We start from the raw sequence: 19,867 nt of genomic DNA on the forward strand, positions 1-19,867 counted from the left end.
AAGTTCTACAAGGGCTTGCACAAGACAGTGTAGCTATTGAAGAGTCTTCAGACGGATCAGAGATAGATCCTTCGATGAAGATACTTGGGCTCACATGGTTACCGAAGTCTGATGTCTTCAAGTACAACTTCAACATTCCTGAAATTCCAAAATCAACGGTTTTGACGAAACGCAAGGTGCTGTCGGTAATTGCTACACTCTTCGACCCGCTGGGACTCCTTGGCGCTGCAATAACAACTGCGAAGATATTTATGCAGCAGTTGTGGACGTTACGGAATAACGACGACCAAAGATTAGATTGGGATCAGCCATTACCTCCAACGGTGGGTGAGGATTGGCTGAAATACTACGATCAACTGGTTTCACTCAACAGCATTCGTATAGAGCGGTGCACTATTATTCCAGGAGCCATTCACAAAGAAATCCATTGTTTTTCGGACGCTTCGGAGAAGGCGTATGGTGGTTGTATTTATTTGAAAAGTGTCAACTTAAATGGAGTGGTTAAGATTTGTTTGTTGGCGGCTAAATCCAGGGTGTCTCCGTTAGCAAGCCAGTCAATTCCACGGTTAGAATTGTGTGGGGCTTTGCTTACTGCCGAACTTTTCAAGTTCGTTCAAAAATCCCTGAAGTTAGAATGCCCAGTTTACTTCTGGACAGATTCCACATGCGTTTGGCGATGGTTACAGGCTGTTCCATCTACTTGGACCACCTACGTGGCAAACAGAGTTGCGAAAATACAACAACTCACGGAGGGTTGTGAATGGAGACATGTTCCCGGCGTTGACAATCCATCAGATCTGATTTCTCGGGGAATTCCACCTGCAGAAATCGCCCAGAATCGCTTGTGGTGGGAAGGTCCAGAGTGGTTGACGCTAGAGAAGGAAAACTGGCCAGAACTACCAGATAACCATTTAAAGGAGATTGGCGAAGAAGAAAGGCGTCGAGCAACAGTAACAGCACTGGCAACAAACATTTCGGAGCATGAGTCAGATTTTAATCGTTGGTATTTTAGTTTGTATTCAGATTACACTAAAATGATTAGATGTACAGCTTACTTGATAAGGTTTATCAAGCTGTTAAGGTCAAGACGGCAGGTCAAATTCGAACCCTTTCTTCAATCAACTGAAATAGATGAAGCTGAGAGAGCTTTAGCAAGATGTGTTCAAAGGGAATGCTTCTCTGGAGAGTTGAATGCTCTATCTAAGGGTGAGTTTGTGTCAAGGCAATCGAAACTGAGATGGTTCAATCCCAAAATATTCCCCGATGGTCTGTTAAGAATTGGTGGTAGATTGAGCAAGTCAAACGAGTCAGAAACTGCAAAACATCCGATTGTCTTACCAGCACGTCACGTTCTTACCCGCCTTATTCTAGAGCACGTTCACTGCCGATTATTACACGCAGGTCCTCAGTTGGTTTTAGCTACAGTTAGATTAAAATTTTGGCCCTTAGGTGGAAGGAGTGTTGCTCGGCATATCATCCAAAAGTGTCACGTATGTTTTAAGGCTCGACCCACCCCGATACAGCAGTTCATGGCAGAGTTGCCAGCCTCGCGCGTAACGGTTTCGCGGGCATTCAGTAGATCAGGAGTTGATTATTTCGGTCCGATATACATTCGTTCGGCTCCCAGACGCCCGGTAGTTAAAGCATACGTTGCCATCTTTGTTTGCATGTCCACTAAGGCTGTACACCTTGAGTTGGTATCAGATCTATCCACAGAACGATTTATACAAGCCTTGCGCAGATTTGTTGGAAGAAGAGGTAAATGTTCAGACATCTTTTCGGACAACGGTACGAACTTTGTTGGAGCCAGAAACCAAATGTCGGAATTATTTAGTCTGTTGAAGAGTCAGGACCATCGAGAACGATTGTTTAAGGAATGTAGTAACGAAGGAATTAGGTGGCATTTTAACCCTCCTGGTGCCCCACATTTTGGTGGTTTGTGGGAAGCTGCGGTGCGTTCTGCGAAAAAACACATTTTAAGAGTAATTGGTGAAAATCCGGTAGGCCCAGAAGATTTTACAACACTTTTGGTTCAGGTCGAATCTTGTTTGAATTCACGGCCAATTACACCTCTTTCCAACGATCCCAATGATTTGGAACCTTTGACACCTGGTCATTTTATTATCGGAGAGTCCTTACAGTCCATCCCAGATTATAACTACGAGAAAATACCGGATAACAGGCTTAACCAAATACAGCTGGTGCAGAAAAATATTCAGCTGATTTGGAAGCGTTGGCGTAGGGAATATTTGTGTCAACTTCAAGCCAGGACAAAACGATGGAACCCTTCAGTTACAGTTGATATAGGAAGCCTTGTCATCATAAAAGAAGAGAATGTTCCTCCATGTAGATGGAAAATGGGCCGAATTGTAGAGCTTCACCCAGGACAAGACGGTATTACTCGAGTAGTTACTCTGAAAACGAACTCAGGTCTGAAAAAGCGTCCGGTTGAAAGGTTGTGTCTGCTCCCTATGTCGGATGGGAATGAAATTACAGATCAGAATGCGTCAGAAAAACGGTCAGAATGAATTGTCAGCTACATGTCAGAAGTTTGAGAGATGTTGTGTCAGATTACGATGATAGAATATCTAAATGCTTGGTGTCAGATGATGTAAGAAAAAGAGTCAAATTGCTATATTGAAATTTAAGAAGATGTGTCTGATCCCAAGGTTCGGTTTATGCAAAATATTAAGTCAGATGACCACGTTAAAACGATGAATTTGAGTCACAAAAATAAGCAAGAAAGTTCACCAACTGATATTCACAATTTATTATTTATTAATTCAGAAATACATGTTTGATTTCTGGGTGGGTGAGGATGTTCAGTTAAGAACCACTGTATGCGTAGCATAAATCTGAACCATGAGCGAGAGAAACAACTGCGAGATCAAGTGGACTGGGGATACCGTGAAACTCACCTCCCGCTCAAGCCACTGGGTTGCTGAGCCTTCTCTGCTGCTGCGAAAACAATAGCCGTCGTCATCAGCGGATCCGATTCTCGATCACCAACAATGATGATTTGTGTGGCTGATAAGAGGGAGAATTTCTCTGATAACGATTGGGAAAAAACATCGCACCACCCGAACCAATTGTGAGGAGTTGCGAGCGTCTTTAACAGCGAACGATGGTTAGTTGACCACCGACTACCGATCAAACTACGAGTTTGTACCCTGGCCGGGTGTCTTAAAGGCCTTAAACTTTAAGTCCATAAACATTAATTTATAAGCAGAAGTTATTGATAAGTAAAGTTAACTTAAGCAAACCAAATTAAAGTTAACGTAAAAGAGTTCCGCGAGTTTTACTGGTTCCCGAAAACCCCAGCATACAAGGGGATATTCAAGGGTTTCGTGCAAAGGCATCCTATCTGCTGATAACGTACAACGGTCGGATTGAGATCAGCAGATCAAGTCCAGCCACGGAATAACTGCACAGGTTGGTGGTAATAGGCCCATCCGGGATCAAACAGTAGATATCACGAAAAAATCTCTTCATATATTTTAGTTCATTCATTTGAAAGGACACAGGGTTAGTTGCCCTACTTTGGACCCATTAAGCGGTAGTTTTTAAATAATCACGTTTTTCTCATAAATGAACGGGAGGTTTATATCTTTCAGAGAATTTATTTATAGTTCATGATCTTATCTGCAAGTTTCAATGAGAATTTTCAACATGGGTTTCACCGTTATTGAAAAATTTGAAAAGATATGGATGACCAAAATTTCCAACTTTGAACCTACTGTTCCTATTTTGGTACTGAACAGGTTCCTTTCATTGAACCTAGAGTAAAAATTCCTATAAAAAGTATGATTTTTCGAAAATAAATTAACGAGTTCATGAAGAATGTAATCTTCAATCAAATTTTATCATTAAAAAAGTATTACAGATTATTAACGATTAAAAAAACTTAAATTTCGGTTATGAATATCTCAAACACTTTCACTCCCCGTCTGTTCTATCAGCATAACAAAAGCTGAAACTTTTTTACGTACAACCTAACTACAAGTAAGGTTAAGTTATGTAAAGCTGACAAAAAATGTTAGAAATGTTCAATATTGATTCTGAATTATGCCCCAATTAAAAATTGGCCCTCTTATTGACTTGTTGGTATTCACTCAAAGTTTTAGTGATGTCAGGTCTAAAAATGGAACATCAAAGTCGAAAGCATCCTATATTTGGACCCTGCACAAATTTTCCGGGCTTTCCATTGGTATTCTTTAATTTTAGGAAAAATGGGTAGTATGGTTCATAATCTTTACAGTGGGAGTAATTTTCCTTTAAAATTTGGCTTGAACAGCAAAAAAACGAGATTTTCCCTTATTCACTTTAAATTCTCAAAGCACGCTCCAGTAATGAAGCTGTCTGATTTATCACTGATAAGAAGGTACATTTTTAAAAACCTTTAAAATTATATCAGAAGGACTTTTTATAGCAAAAAATTGTATGGAAGGATTCAGGACGAAAAGAGTTCATTGTGTGCATAGAAGAATTTTTATCCTATGCTTTAAAAATGAATGATAAACAATTTTCGTCAATTTAGGACTAAAGTAGGCTCTAGGTCTAAAGTAGGAGCACTCACCCTATCAGATTATCAGGTGATTTTTGGAGTATCGGGAGGCGTCTACAGCAATCGATGGACTCCCTTCAGGCTACCGGTCTCGTGCTTTTTACTAACAAAATTATGAAATGAGTTTGCCGTGTTTGCTTTTCTCTGCTTCAACAAACTTCTTTCAGCTTTTTCACTGATTTTTTTTTCTTTTATTACAGTTTTCACTAATTGAAGATTTGAAAATCTTTTGCTCGAAAAAAAAATGCAAACGTTACGTTTGGCCACAGCCTGTTAACCTTATTATTAACACTAACATAATTATCATTTTAATTTATTATAACACCACTTAATGATTTTTAACCAAAAAAAGCACATAAAATTAGCTCTGTACCATGTTTTATGATTTTTGAAAATAATAATCAGTAGAGATGAATGGGAGAGTTGGGAATCATGGGCCACTTTTTATTCTTTGTTTTATAACTTCTTTATTCTAAAAGATAAAATGAAAATAAAAAATGGTATGATTTTCTACATTTTCAAGGTATCATAAAGCATTTTATTTTTATTTTTAATAAGTTATTTTTCCCTAGTTCTGACTGTTTAAAAAAGTCAATATTTTTTGGATTTTGAAAAATGGTTGGGAATCGTAAGCCACTAAATCCAAATTAACCAAATAACACGCAAAGCTTATTAGTTGACCTTAAACTGTTATTTCATCATTGATTTCGTTAATTTGAAGTAATTTCAGATGATGGAATTAAAAAGTGAGTTGTGTATGATCGAACAGTTTCGAAAACCTAGCTCGCGTACGTTTCGATAAAATTCACAAAGAACATGACAAAACTAAGATCATAAGCGTATGAGCATAAGGCCGCTGAAAAAATTGACGTTTTGCTTCCATATGTTTTTATCGATGCATTTTGTGTCACCAAGCATCAGTTAAGATGATTTGGTTAATTCCTGAGTTAGCGCAACGCGTTTCAATTTTGTATAGAAGAAGAAATTTTTGCACATTAAATCATCTAGAAAATTCGAATAAGCTCGAAATGAAACCGGTCTTTGATTTTTGGTTTGATAATTTTTAAGCTTCATTTTTTTCTAAAAGAACAAGCAGCTAAGAATTTCATGAAAAAAGTTATAACCATTTCGAAATAAAAAATCTGAATCAATTGAAAAGTATCAAAAAATGGCAGACTTTGCTTGCTAGAGCTGTTAATAATTGCATGAAATGTTTTTGCAAAGATTATATAGATCAATCTCTGTAAATTCAAAGCAGTTTTTTGAGACTTTTTATTTTCATCCTACGGTTACACAGCTTTCAAATAAGCAGACAAAAAAACAAAAATTGAAAAAAATAATTTTGAAAATAAATTTCTACAACATCGAATAACTTATTTGGGTTACAAGTTAGGTTTGTGCTTTGTTTTCATGAATTTTACTGCAAGAATTAAGGAATTTAATCCAAAGTTGAATTTTTGGGAACTTTCAGTAAATCTCTGGTGATTTTTGAATGAAAAAATTTGTTTTCCCATACAAATTTCCATACAAAATTGAAACTCGTTGCGCTAATTCAGTACTGAATGGATCGCTTCCAAAATTTTCATTGCTATTTCTGGCAGCAAAAACAATTAAAAAAAGTTATGGGAGGTGTAAAAATTTAAGAATTTGAAATTTCCATATTTGTTGTCCATTATGTAAGTAAATTTTTTTAAACTTTTTTAAGCTTGATAAATAAAAGATGCATCGCAACAGATGACGCAAAGCAACGACGATGACAGCTGGATTGAGACTTTTATCTCAAGACACATCTGAGATATTCAAAGTGGTCCACGTTTCCCCATGGCCCACGTTACCCCACTCTACCCTACTCTTTATTGTAGTCTTTATTGCATATAGCTGTCCTGGTGTACGTTCCTTCATCTTGGAATAAAATAGATAAAATTTATGTAAGTTATTTATTTTTTTATTCACTGTTAAGCATTTTTAACTTAATTTCCAAACAGTTCTTTCCAATGAAAGCTACAACTTTAGTTTCGGAGTTCAAGATGATTAATTGAAATGGTATCAAAAATATTGTTTCCCACTAGCGTGCAATTTGTCAAAATAGTAATGATGAGCTCTTCACAAAACAACGTGAAAGTAGCAGTACCTATGGATATTTTTGTATCTACTTCTCCTCTGACGCTACCCGGTGCAAGGGTGGTACACACAACTGCATTGATGGAATTTACGCGATTGCACGTGCCACCGGAAGTATCATAGTCGAGTTGAGTTGAGCCCCGTCCAATTTACTGCGCGCTGCTGACGGAATCGATTATGCTTATTGCTGCCGGCGAGGAGCAGCGGTCAGTTGAGCCGACAAAAAGCACGTGCTGTTTGAACGCCCTCGTCGTTCGTTGTGAGTCACATCGAAGGGATGAGGCGTACAATTGTTGACAGTCCAGATCGCGCCACAGACGGTAATTGAATTCCTCACCCCCATCCCAATGCATGGCTGTTATTCCCGCCCCATTGAGCCTAATTGGTTGAACAATTTCACCACCCAACGATAACATCGTCTGACGGAGATTGGATTGAAATGAGCGCATTTTAAGTGGAGAGAACATTCCTTTGTTTGGAATGATATTTTCCGGGAATTACTCATCACCAGCCCTGGGATTTGTGCATCGATGGGTAAATTATTTCCGAAAGTGCAAAATGGATAGGATACTATACTTTCGGATATATTGACGAATAAAAAAATAGCCAAACATCGTAAGAGTTATCGTCTGCTCAAATACAGATTAAATTTTTTTGAAAAACTTGTTTCACTTAATTTTAAACCCTTCAAATGATGCTCGATATTACAAAACAAAACTTCTGTAGAATATCTATCGAAAGGAAAAATGAGATCTAGAAAAGAAAATTCAAGTATTTAGGTACTCACCTCGGTGCAAAAAGAACATCCGCACTGCGATATCCGAGTGAGATTGTCGGTGCCCAGCTCTCCCAGGCATAGTTTGCAGGTGAACTTAAGTTGGATGTCGTTGAGCGCCGCAGCTATCGGTAGCGACAGCCGAGGGCCATCAACAACATTTGTAGGGCTCTCGGGCCCAGCGAGCATGGCCGCCTTCGATGTGACCGAGGCCCTACTACTGTTGTTACTTTCCGATGATGACGACGACGACGAACAGGAACCATTCGAGGACGCCGATGGGGACGACGAGGAATCACTGGGCGAGGAGTACGAAGACGACGTTCCGGAAGAGGTTTTGGTTAACCGCAATAGATTACCGACCCGTTTGCACTGATTACTTCCTCCACCTGGCGGTGGTTGTCCGGAAGCAGCATTACTTTCGCTACCGACCGCTACGAATCCGCCACTCGATAGGTTCAACGAATATCGCGATCCTGCCGCGGCGAGTGATAGAAGACTAGAACATCGGGAACAGGTGGCCACCGATGCACAATTCCGTAGCCGATTCTGTGCCTTGATGGGTTCCACTGACTGGGTGGTATTCGTTAGCGCTAGGACCGTTTCGCATTTTCGCATACCCCTCGAGGGTTGCGGTTCCAGCAGCGGAACTGACTTAGGTGGTGCCAAGCTGTTACAGCTCACATCTTTCTTCAGCAGAGGAACTACCGACCACAGCTTCTGGTGTACCGAGCTGAGCGAAGTGGTGGATATATTCAGTCGACTTCGGGTCATCTCGACCAGGTTATGCTCGGAAGGACTCTTGCTGATCTTGATTTCCGGTGAAGGTAGCAGCGGCGGAACTATCGGCATGTTTGCATTCTGATGAGGAGCAGGATGAGGGACAGGCGCAGGTGGTTCCTTTGAAGGCCTCCTGCCGACTAGACTTTTAAGAAAGGCTTCCAGACGTCGCTTCCGAGGTACCGGACCCCCCAGAGACACCGGATTACTTCCATCGCTTGCCGGTACTACCGGTGAGGAAGACACTCGACCGATGGTACCCCGACGTCCACCCTGACCGCCTGCTCCACCTCCTCCTCCTCCTCCTCCGCCACCTGCACCAGCTCCAGCGCCGGACACCACCGCAGCCCTTGGCATGCTGAACTGCGGCGACTCCAGCAGCGAGGCGGATTCGTGGGTCCCCCCATTGGCGAGGGCGCTCTTTAGACCAGCCAGGTTGTGCACAAGCGACGCAAAGTCCTGTGAAAATGAGAGAAGAAGAAGAAATTAGGAGTCAATTTCGCAGCTTAATTTTGAGTTCAGTATCCGGATTAGTGCGAACCAAAGACTAGATATAAGCAAAATATGTAGAATTTGGTCCAGCTTTTCCTAAGATAGATAATGTCATATTGACACTCAAGAGCAGGTTAGGTTTAACACATAAGACCGTGAAGAAATCTAATCCCGAAAACACCAAAATTTGCGTTTTGAGGCTTAAATTTCTTCACGGTTCTTATGTGTTAACCAGGGCCGTAAGAAGAGCCGGCTCATGAGGGGGGTTTTGATGACAATTTTTTTCCTAAAACATTTTTGCTTGAACAATGCATACACAAGTGAAAAATGTATGTGTATGTTAGTCAGGGCCGTAGGAAGAACCGGCTCATGGGGGGGAGGGGGGGGGGGGGGGTTTTGATGACAAATTTTTCTCAATAACATTTTTGCTTAAACAATGCCTACACAAGTGAAAAATTGTATATGTACTTAGTTCAAATTATTCAAATTAAAGTTATTTTGCATTTAAAATTGTTTATTTTTGAAATTAAGTCCTAGGAGAAGCCAATTTTGTTCATGTAGCTTTCAGAAATATAGGTACTTGTGATATAGCTCAGTTGGTAAATCAGTTGCCTCCTGAGCTGATATCCGTGAGTTCGAGCAAAAAGAGTAAACATCGATCACAGTTGTTCCAGATAGGTTTTTTAATACCTGGTGCGCCAACTGCATCGAAAATCGAGACAAAAAAAATGGATTTTGAACCGTCATTCAGAAATTTTTTTTTGTAAACTCACTTACTTTAGCAAGCTTCTGAACCATAAACATAACCGTTTTAAGCATTGGATGAAAATGTATCAAATATTCAGAAATAAAAGTAAAAAATAGAACCCAAATTCTAAGCCTGAATCTAAATTCCGGATAAGAAATCCTATGAATTTGAAAACAAAATGCGAAATTTGTATCAGAACCCTTGACCAGAAATCTTTTATTTGAATTTGAACTTATGGTTTTCAATATGATTTTTTTTCAATTATTTATTCGTAATTGAACTTGAAATTTTTTAATAAAATTGCGAATAACGAAATTTTTACATATTTTTAATTTCTGGACTCATGAAACTTTTTTTATGACTCAACTCTGCACATAAATTGAGAATAAAAATTTCAGATCCAAATCTTAAAAGTGGTTTGAATTTCAAATATTGTTTTTCATATTCCGAAATTCAGAATTTGAATATGGAAAATTCATCACATTTAAGATTGAAATGCAACACTTATGTTGAATCAAGTATCCGGGCTTGGCAAATCCAATCAATTTTATCCTGAAACCTTGCGAAATAAGGGCATATTGTTTTAAGTTTTTCTTAAATACCCGTCCAATACGCAGGCAAATTTCAGAATTATTCCTCTAAAATAAAGAAGAAATACACACGGATTATTGTTTTAAATTTTTTCGAAACACATCAGGCGATTCAGAATCATTAGAATCGAGGAAGAATGACCTTAACGGGTTAAACTCCTATCAAAAAGAAAAAAAAAGAATCATTAGAAAAATCAATATTCCAAAAAATCGTTTATGTTTTTTCATAAAATTTGATTAAAAAAATTATTTGGAGACAAGATACATGATTCTAAGCAGGCTTGCAATTTCTCTAACGAGAATCACCGACGTGCTCGGTTTTCGATTCTCGGTAGAGATTCACTGAAACGCACTGCAGAGATTTTTAGCCAAACCTCTGTAGAGAATCTGTTAATCAACACGACAGAGCGAACACACACTAAAGTGAAAAAATGTTTTCACCACGGAGAGCGACAGCGACGGCAGCTGGCTTGGCTTGTTGCGTTTACCAATACATACGAAGCTGAACCACTCGCCCGAAACATTCATCGTTTGTTGATGCTTTTATTATGCACACCATCATGTTTGTTTTTGTCTTTGCTTTTTCGTGGCTTAAACCAGTCGGTCCTTTGTTGTCACCGGGGTGCTCTACAGTGACAAATTGTCGCACGCCGGAGCTATTGGAATTAGGTGTGTGTGGCTTTCGAAACCGGGGTGCGAATAAACTGTGGAGCGGACCAAAAAATCTCACCCGGGTGAATTGCGGTTATCGCACGGGGGTGTTTTATTCTCCGTTCTCCGTTTTTCTCGGTAGAGAATGGCATCCCTGATTCTAAGGACACAATTGAAATTTTCGTTTGATTTTGCAAATAGAGTGAGAAAAACTGGTCCAAATCCGTATAATCTGGAAAGCTTAGTCTAACTTTCTTATTTAATTTTTGGCATTTCGGCGAGTTGTGAAAATTCAAGGTAGAAAATTTAGAAAGAATATGAAAGTATTATAGGTGGAAAGATCAAAGCTAGAGCGCTTTGGGTAGAAGAAATTGAATAGTTGGTGAAAATGTGAGCAGGGCTTTTTGTTTTGTGAACAGCTTTTGAACTACTTGCGTGATTCTTTGCCGCGCGCCGTTTCAATGTTGATAGGAAGCGATGAAGAAACCCATCGCATTCCTACCCACATTGAAACACGGACGGGTCGAACACACATGAGATTGTGTCCGACCGGGCCGCAAGTAGTTCAAAAGCTGTTCACAAAACAAAAAGCCCTGCTCACATTTTCACCAACTATTCAATTTCTTCTACCCAAAGCGCTCTAGCTTTGATCTTTCCACCTATAATACTTTCATATTCTTTCTAAATTTTCTACCTTGAATTTTCACAACTCGCCGAAATGCCAAAAATTAAATAAGAATATATCCCAGCGGCGATTAAAATAAGATAACATTAGTCTAACTTTATTGGGATTCAATATTTGGGACACAATTACTATCAACAAGTGAGAAATTTTTTGAAAAACTGTTGTAGAATTGTGGTCCTGAAATGAGATTTCGAGGTTTTGGAGTCAAGATTGTTACACTATTGTTACTCTTGAATCATTTACGTAGTTCACCAAAATTTGATAAGAAAATTCAAATTTTATGTTTAGTACAACATTTCACTTGGCATCTTCGGACCTTCATGGGGGGGGGGGGGGGGGGGGGGGCTTCAATTTGAATCCATAATGAAATTTGAACATTGATATTTTAATATTTTATTATAAAACATAAATTTGAACTTAATCTGAATACAAACTTTGAGTTTTAGTTCCAAGTCTAAAAACTGCATTTTGAACCCAAAATCAAAACCTTAATTCAAATTCCAGATAAGAAATCCTACGAATTTGAAACCTAAAAACGAAATTAGTATCAAAACCCTTAACCAGAAATCTTTTGTTTGATTCTGAATTTATGGTTTTCAGTATGAATTTGGTTTCAATTAATTATTCGTAATTGAACTTGTAAATTTAAATAAAATTGTGAAGGATGAAATTCTTTCACATTTTTTAATTCTGGACTTTCTTATGTTCCAAATTTGGAGGTTTCTTAGCAGTATTCTATACCAAAGATGATTCAACCTGAAAATCACGAACATCGGGCAAATCCAGGTAATTTTATTCTAAAACCTTGCGAGATTAGGGCATATTGTTTCAAAATTTTCACAAAAATCTGGCCATTGTGTAGGCAAATTTTGGAATTATTCCATTAGAATAAAAAAAAAACACATGGAAACTGGTTTTATTCAATCGAAACACATCAGCCGATTCAGAATCATGTTTAAAATTTCCAAAAAATCTTTTATGTTAGTTTTGAAGAAATTTGTTTAGAATAAATTGTTTGGACGCGAGATATATAGGTAATTCTCATGACTCAATTGAAATTTTCGTTTGATTTAAAAAATATAAGGAGAAAATCTGGTCAAAATCCAGACAATCTGGTGAGCTTAGTCTAACTATTTTGGACTCAATCACTATCAGCAAGTGAGATTTTTTTTTGGAAAACTGCTGTAGAATTGTTGTTCTGGAATGAAATTTCGAGGTTTTGGATTCGAGATTTTTGCACTATTGTTGTTAAAATCGCTATATCTGTGTCTTGTTTATTTACCGATTCTTACGAATTTTTTAGTTTTGAAAACTTCTTAATGTAACTCAAATGTGTCTCTCAGACAATATTCAACTACAGAACTTTATTTTTTTCGTTATTCTTAGAAAAAATTCCGTAAAAAAACATGCTTTGGAAAAAATCTGTAGATCAGCTAGCTAAAAAAGCTGAAAATTTTCTATTAAATAGTGTCCAAGAAATCTGAAGCTAAGTAGAAGCTATACGTTGCGCATAAGAATATATTTGATTTTTTTTTTAAAGAAATTAACCACAAAAAATGTAAAAAAGTAGTGTAAAAACGTAATTTTTCAATCAATGAACTGTCAAAATTGTTAAGGTCTCACCAGATAAATTTCTAAAAGAGGATTGGGAAGTAGACGTTATTTTGCACATTATGGCTTCTTTACATTCTCAAAATAAAAACTTAGAATTTTTGACGAGTTTTAAAAAGCCGCTGTTTTTCGAACTTTTTGTCAATTTGCAATTTCGTATCATCATTGGAACAAAATTCTGAAACGAATTCTGCATTTCTAACTAAAATGAGATTCACTTTTCATGTTCGACACTCATCATTTCGGAATATGACAAGAAAATATTTAGAATTACAAACGATTTAAAATTTTTACCCTTAATTCAAATGCAGAATTGAAACTTCAAAAAAAATCCACAGTAGTGATCCCAAATGAAAATACCAGAAACAATTTAATCATTCCGAATTTTCGTTTAAATACACGAGTTGAATAATGCATAAATAATTGAAGAAAGAATTCATATTGAAATAATTCGGATTCGGAATAAAAATTGTGAATGATAAATTTTGTTGATAAACTTGACTTGATCTGCAGGTGAAAATTCTGCTGGAAATATATTTATTGGTTTGTTGTTTAAGATTATTAATATTGTGAATACTTCAAAAAATTTATTTTAAACTTAAAACTCAAATTTTACTGCCGTTCCAAGCGAAATTGTCCCATGTGAAAAAAAACGCGCAAACGAGAGAAACGCGATTGAAATTTTTGCTATATTTCCCATTCTTCTTTCAAACTAAAAATTCACCGACGGCTTTTTCGTAGTGAACAGTTCAAGTTAATCATATCACAATATAATCTGCAAAAAAAAACATCTCCTGCAGCCAACGAAAAATTAGAGCCAAAACAGCTTCGTGTGACACTTTTGCGTGGAATCAGAACGCATACCGATGCTAGGTATAGGAAAAACTGTCACACGGATAAACTTTTTCTATCATTTTAAAAGCTCGTATAGTTTCTATTTATCCTAAAAATTCAAGTCACCCGTAATTTGAGAAATACGTTCCTTTTTGTTTATAAAAATGTATAGTTGAGTATCGATCCTGTAAGTAGTACCTACCGAAAAGTGTTGAAGAAAATTTCTCTGAATAAATCACTGAAGGCTCCTCGGTCCTCCCCCAGCCTCTAATTTAGTTTTTTGATTATTTTATTTATTTTTAAAGAGGCTATAAATTTATAATTTATAATCATTCGCCTCTTAAAACTCTAATGTAGTGTTCTTTTCGATGAATAACATTATACTCAACAGTTTAAACACACCTTGAAAGAATTTTTTGATGAAATTTGCATTTTTCATAGACTTTTCTCTTGTGTGACATTCTTGCGTAGAAATATCAACATAGAGACAACAACTTTGATGAAAATTTAGTAGATGTTTAAAACAATATATACTTGTTTGTGTTTTTATTCGAAAGTTAACGCTAAAAGAGACCGTTTCCAGCAAAAAAGTGAAAATGACCTAAAAGTCACATAGGACAGTTTTACTTGAAACGGCAGTTTACAGAAGGTGATGATAAATCAGATTTGAACCGCAAATTTAATTTCTCAACACAATAAGGACCGCGGAGAAATCTTATCCGGAAATCATCGATATCCGACATTATATATCTCAGAAATATCTAGTCCAAATACTACAACTTTAGTATCATTCAGTTACCAAAAGGTTTGTGTTCAATTTTGCAGAATATAGTTTCAGAATTAAGTTTGTAATAATTGAGTTATGCTTTTGAATTTAGCACATTCTCGGCAAGTGAAAAACATGAATCTCGTATTTGGTCAGCAATGTGTTAATTTTATTTTCAAATTTTTGAAACATTTTCATCGATATTTTTCTTTCAAATGAAGTCTTCAACAACCCTCATGTATTTCAAATGAAGTCTTCAATAACCCTCATGTATTTTTAAAAGCTTCATACAAAACTGGAATCTTTAAGGACTATTTTAGAAGTTTTGATTTTGAATTAATAACTGATATTAAGAGGCACTTAAGGAGGAGTTCGAGTAGGCGTTGACCCGCGTGGACGTCAATATTTTTCGCTCCGTGAAAAAGTCGTTCTAACTAAAAAGCAAGAAGTATAACAAAGGAAGAACTAATATCAAATCAAATGCTGTAGCAATAGAAAAACAGAGGATCTGGGAAGAAACAAATCAACTTCTAAAACTTTGGTTGAAGTAGGTTCCGATTCCGGATTCCAAAGCGACGGTTCCGAATCAGTGAAGAATATGTCCTGTCGATGATATTCTATTTGGTGAGATCCAACTTTTTCCACGATTTTAGATTTTTGCATTGTCAGGCTGGTCAGCGAGTTTCCATTTTAAAATTCCCGGTTTTTCCGTAAGATATTTCATGATTGCCCCGTTTTTGAATAACATAAAGAAATCTGTACTTAATTTTTTTTTCTTACAAAATAAGTAGACATTTATGTGCATGAATATTTTTTGGGATATTTTACAGATAATAGAATATTAACAAATTGAAATGCAAAGCTTCAAGTAAATAATTTAAGTAGAAAATAATTCTAGTATCGTGCGAAATCTCGTCAAATTTTGCCACCTTCTTCTCAGTCTTTGACAGCAATTTGGCTTTTTGTAAAATTTATTTACATGGTTTGGATTTCATAAAATAATGCTTTGATATAACGCCATGTGGATTGAAATTTCAAGTTGAAGTTTCAACGAAAAATTTGTTTTTTTTGCCCTTTTACTGAATATTAGCTCTGGCTCCTGATATTTGAAATATGATCATGAACAGTTAATTTCGGATTGAATTATCAATCCATAAATAAATAATAAATTTCAAATTGGGATTTAAATTCGAATTATAAATTTAAACTTCTAATGTTAGCTCAAGATTAATGTTCGTTGGCATTCAGTTTTTTGTTGTATAACTTTAATTTTTTTTTTAATATTGCGTATCTAGAGTCTGCGTTCTGGATGCTGGCCTTTGGATTTGCAATATTAATGAGAAATCTAAGAATTTCAGTTCAGTCCCAAAAATGTATGAATGTATTAATGAAAACTTTAAATTTGAAATTTTAATCCAAATTTTCAAAACCGTGCTTAGGGTAAAATATTAAAATTCTGGATTTTTTGTAATAAATTCTGAATAAATATTATTTCCGAACTTATACACATATGATAAGTATTTTTCACATGTCTTTCCTAATAAAGAATGCGGTTCTCAGTAAAAAGGCAAAATAAAAAAAAAAAAAATTGTTTTATTAGATATTTATTTAAATATATTATTAGTTAAATGAAAACTTGAGGTATGGTAAAGATAAAAAAAATGCACGTATACTTTCGTATTCGCAATTCAAAATAGCCGAAAATTGGTCAATTTCATATCATCCTCATTTGTTCAACATATTCGTTCGATTTTTAGGATCGGAATCTTTAAAATTGCTTCCCGTAGGTACATTTGAAATATTTTCTTTAGATGTGTGCTTATTTTCAGTTTTTATTAAAAACCTTTTTTTTTATCAAATACCTTTTTTGTCATTCGAATTCAATTAATTTCAGAAGATTACAAAAAATTTTAAATTCTACCGTAGAGTTGAATTGATTTTAAAAACTGTATCACTTTCGCCACCACTTCTTCATTATCAACTAGTGCTTCTCTAACATTTCCCGGCACTCCGTCGTTTCTTGAAAAATGTAAGTGCTGCTGAGCAAAGAAATTCCGATTTTTGAAAAAAATCTCGATTTTTCTTCATGTTTTCCTTACGGAATGTAAAGTGTACTTTGAAAAATCTCCAAGGAAAAAAATATGTGTGTTGAAATGAATGAACTGCAAAATTCAATAGATACTTATATATATACTATATATATAATTCATACAGAATTTTCCCGGTTTTGATTCAAGATTCCCGATTTTCCCGGTTCTATTTTCAATTCCCGGTTTTCTCGATTCGCTGGCCAACCTGCATTGTATGCCTCTTTCTGAAGTAACTGAAGGCAGTTCTTCACGGCCCTTATATGGCTCATAGTTTTCGGTCAAATTTATACTAGTGTAGTGTTCTTTTGAGAAAAGGCTAAATAAGTAGTTGACTGGCAGGCAGTTATTGAAAAACTTATCTGATACAACTGGATTCAATGTTAAATCTTGGGCTCGAACTCATGTACATCGGCTCACATCAGTCAACTGAGCTTAGTATGCCTTAGTATAAGCTTTTCATGCAATACACGTCTTTAAAGTCCTTCGCCACTCTAAAAATGAAACCGAGACTTCTGGATGCCTTGTCAATCACGTAGTTGGTGTGTGCCTTGAATTCCAGGCGCTGATCTAAGATTACATGAAGATCGTTAACGTGGTTAGAGTAGACTACCACAGAACCCTAAGCGATCGAGATGGCTTCAGTTTGAGATTTGTCAGCAAAACTTTCATTCAGAAAAGAAGTGAACGTTAGCAAGTAACTTGTCGTAGATGTTTGTGGTGATATAGTGTTACGGTAACACAATGTTGTTTCTGCAGGACGTGAAAAAAGGATCCAAAACCACTAATTCGAATAGTTTGGCAATTAAACATAAGGCAGAGACTCCACGCTAATTGTTAACATCTCTCCTATCTCCTTTTTTTATGTTTCGGGAACATGTAAGCTTCCTTTCATAGTAGAGGGAAGGTGGCTCTATCTAGCGAAGCTTAAAAAATGAGCCTATTAGAAGTCAGCAAAACAGGCATGAAACTTTTTAGAAAAGTAGCTGGTATCCTGTCCGGGCCCATAGAAAAGGAGTTCTTGAGCTTCGCTGCTGCTCTAGAGATGACTGCTTCCTCGATTTCAATACCATTTATTGAAAAGCCTAATGGCGAAACGTTCCTGACAGCGCTAGCTAAATGTTCTGAGGATGTTGAAGCTGAAGTGAAGATACTGGAACATTTTTGGGCGAAGAGATCGCAGATTCCACGTTCAGCGTTCGCCGTTATGCCGTCCAGAAACATGTTTGAATGCATACCAGGTTCTTTCCGCTAACTATTTCGTGTTTCCAAAACGATTTTGGGCAAGACTTGAGGTTACGTTGTACGCGACGTAGGTAGTTATTGTAACAACGTTCACTGTTTTTTTTTTATATAAACGGAGTTATGTTTGCGATATAGGATGATTTATGCTTCTTGTAGTTTCGAAGAGCACATCTTTTTGCCGTCTGCAGTTGTCGCAGTTCAGCCCTAATCCAGGGATTCGCATATTTCCGCCGCTAGAGCGTTTTCGAACGTGGCGATCGATGAAATAATTCAGAATGTGTGAACCACGCCGTTGATCTGGCGCAAGCTCGCTGCACTCAAGAAGTCCAATATGATGTTTGAAGGCGCCGAAAAAGTAGAGCGTGCTGGGTCCGGGTATAGAAAGCTGCCATGGTTGGAGCACCTGTTAAAACCGGGCATATTGAAGTCTCCAATGACAAGTAAGTCATCTTCTGGAGCGCAGAAGGAACTAACTTCGAAGATGAGCGAGAAAACGACTCAGCGAAGGCAACATCTCTTGAGCGATCAAGTGACAGGTACAGTACACATACAAGTTCTAGATCGCACCAGGAATTGTTGTCGATGAGCTGCGCTGGGAGATTCGACTTCACGGCAAATAGCACCCCGCCTCCACTGGACTTTTTGCTGTTACAGGAACTACGGTCACAGCGGAACACTTCGTAATCAGGGCCGAAGATCTGACTTGATTGTGTGCGGCTATTCAGCCAAGTTTCTGTGAAGGCGATGACGTCATAGCAGGAACACGAAGTTGCGAGCAGGTAGTTGGTCAGGTAGGAATTTATACATTCTGGTAGTAAAGGGTTATGGTATCTAAAGGACCCGGAACGGATCTGACGAGACGTACACTGGAAGGTAGAACATCATCAGGCACAGGAATGCAATCAGAGGTAACCACACTTGCCTCAATTCACAGGCTGGAGAACCCTTTTGCCGCAGACGAACTCAGGGCCGGGACGACTGATGACGCTGGCAGGAATCAGCGCTACTGAGTTGAAGGGCTCAGGGGTCTCCGAAGTGCCTAGCTCGTTGCGTCTCGGAAAAGTTGGAGATGTTCTCGTTGGGCGGGTGGTTGCCGAAGTAATACTGGCTGGAGTTAGCGCTGTTGGTACGACTGGAAGCCGAAAAAGCGTCACGCGTTCTAAAAGATCCAAAGGACAACTTTTACTTGCCTGTCGATGCAGGCTGGAGAACCTCGTCGCCGCATTCGAACTCAGGGCCGGGACAACTAATGCCGCTGGCTGGAAACTGCGCGACTGAGTCGAAGGGCTCTGAGGACTCCGAAAGCCCTGATACGTTGCCTTCCGGTGCGGAAAACGCAAAAGAGTTGAAGAAATTCTCGTTCGGCGGGTGCTTGTCGAAGCAATACGGGCCGGAGTCAGGTATATTGAAACAGCTGGGGTTCAAAATTTCGTCACGCAGTGGAAAAGTCCCGAAAAACAATTTATACTTGCAAGCTGGTGGACTTCGTCGCCACAATCGAACTCAGGGCCGGGACGACTGATGCCGCTGGCTGGAAACAGCGCGACTGTGTCGATGGGCTCTGAGGTCTCCGAAAGGCCTGATGCGTTGCGCCCCGGTGAAGAACTTGATAAGGTCAGTAGTCCGTACGAATCAATCATATTCCCGTTATCGATACGAGAGAAAGATAGTAGAAAGTCGTAGTCAAATCGAAGCGTTGTAAGGATAACAGATGGTCCATCATTATCATGAGTGTTGATTAAAACCCCGGAGTAACATTGCACTTGAACAAGTCTACCGTATGCAGCAATCGGAGTGACTTGGCTTGTGGGTCCTATTTGGGGGATGCGGTTTCGAGTAGTTTGCCTGTACAGGTTTTTTAAACCGGAGTCCTCAAATTCACACCGGCAAACAAATACACCGGCTGGCAATGTGCTCG

General features: G+C 37.8%; 1 protein-coding gene across 1 annotated transcript in view; it reads right to left on the minus strand.

Moving 5' to 3' along the window:
- Positions 1-19,867, minus strand: part of LOC129756032 (uncharacterized) — a 121,215-nt gene that overhangs the window by 93,164 nt on the left and 8,184 nt on the right. Inside the window, exon 3 of the mRNA XM_055752786.1 lies at positions 7,473-8,699. Coding sequence (XP_055608761.1) covers positions 7,473-8,699 — 1,227 coding nt within the window. The remainder of the gene's footprint in view (positions 1-7,472; positions 8,700-19,867) is intronic.

The sequence above is a fragment of the Uranotaenia lowii genome, chromosome 3 (genome assembly GCF_029784155.1).
Source record: "Uranotaenia lowii strain MFRU-FL chromosome 3, ASM2978415v1, whole genome shotgun sequence".
NCBI classification, from domain to species: Eukaryota; Metazoa; Arthropoda; class Insecta; order Diptera; family Culicidae; genus Uranotaenia; species Uranotaenia lowii.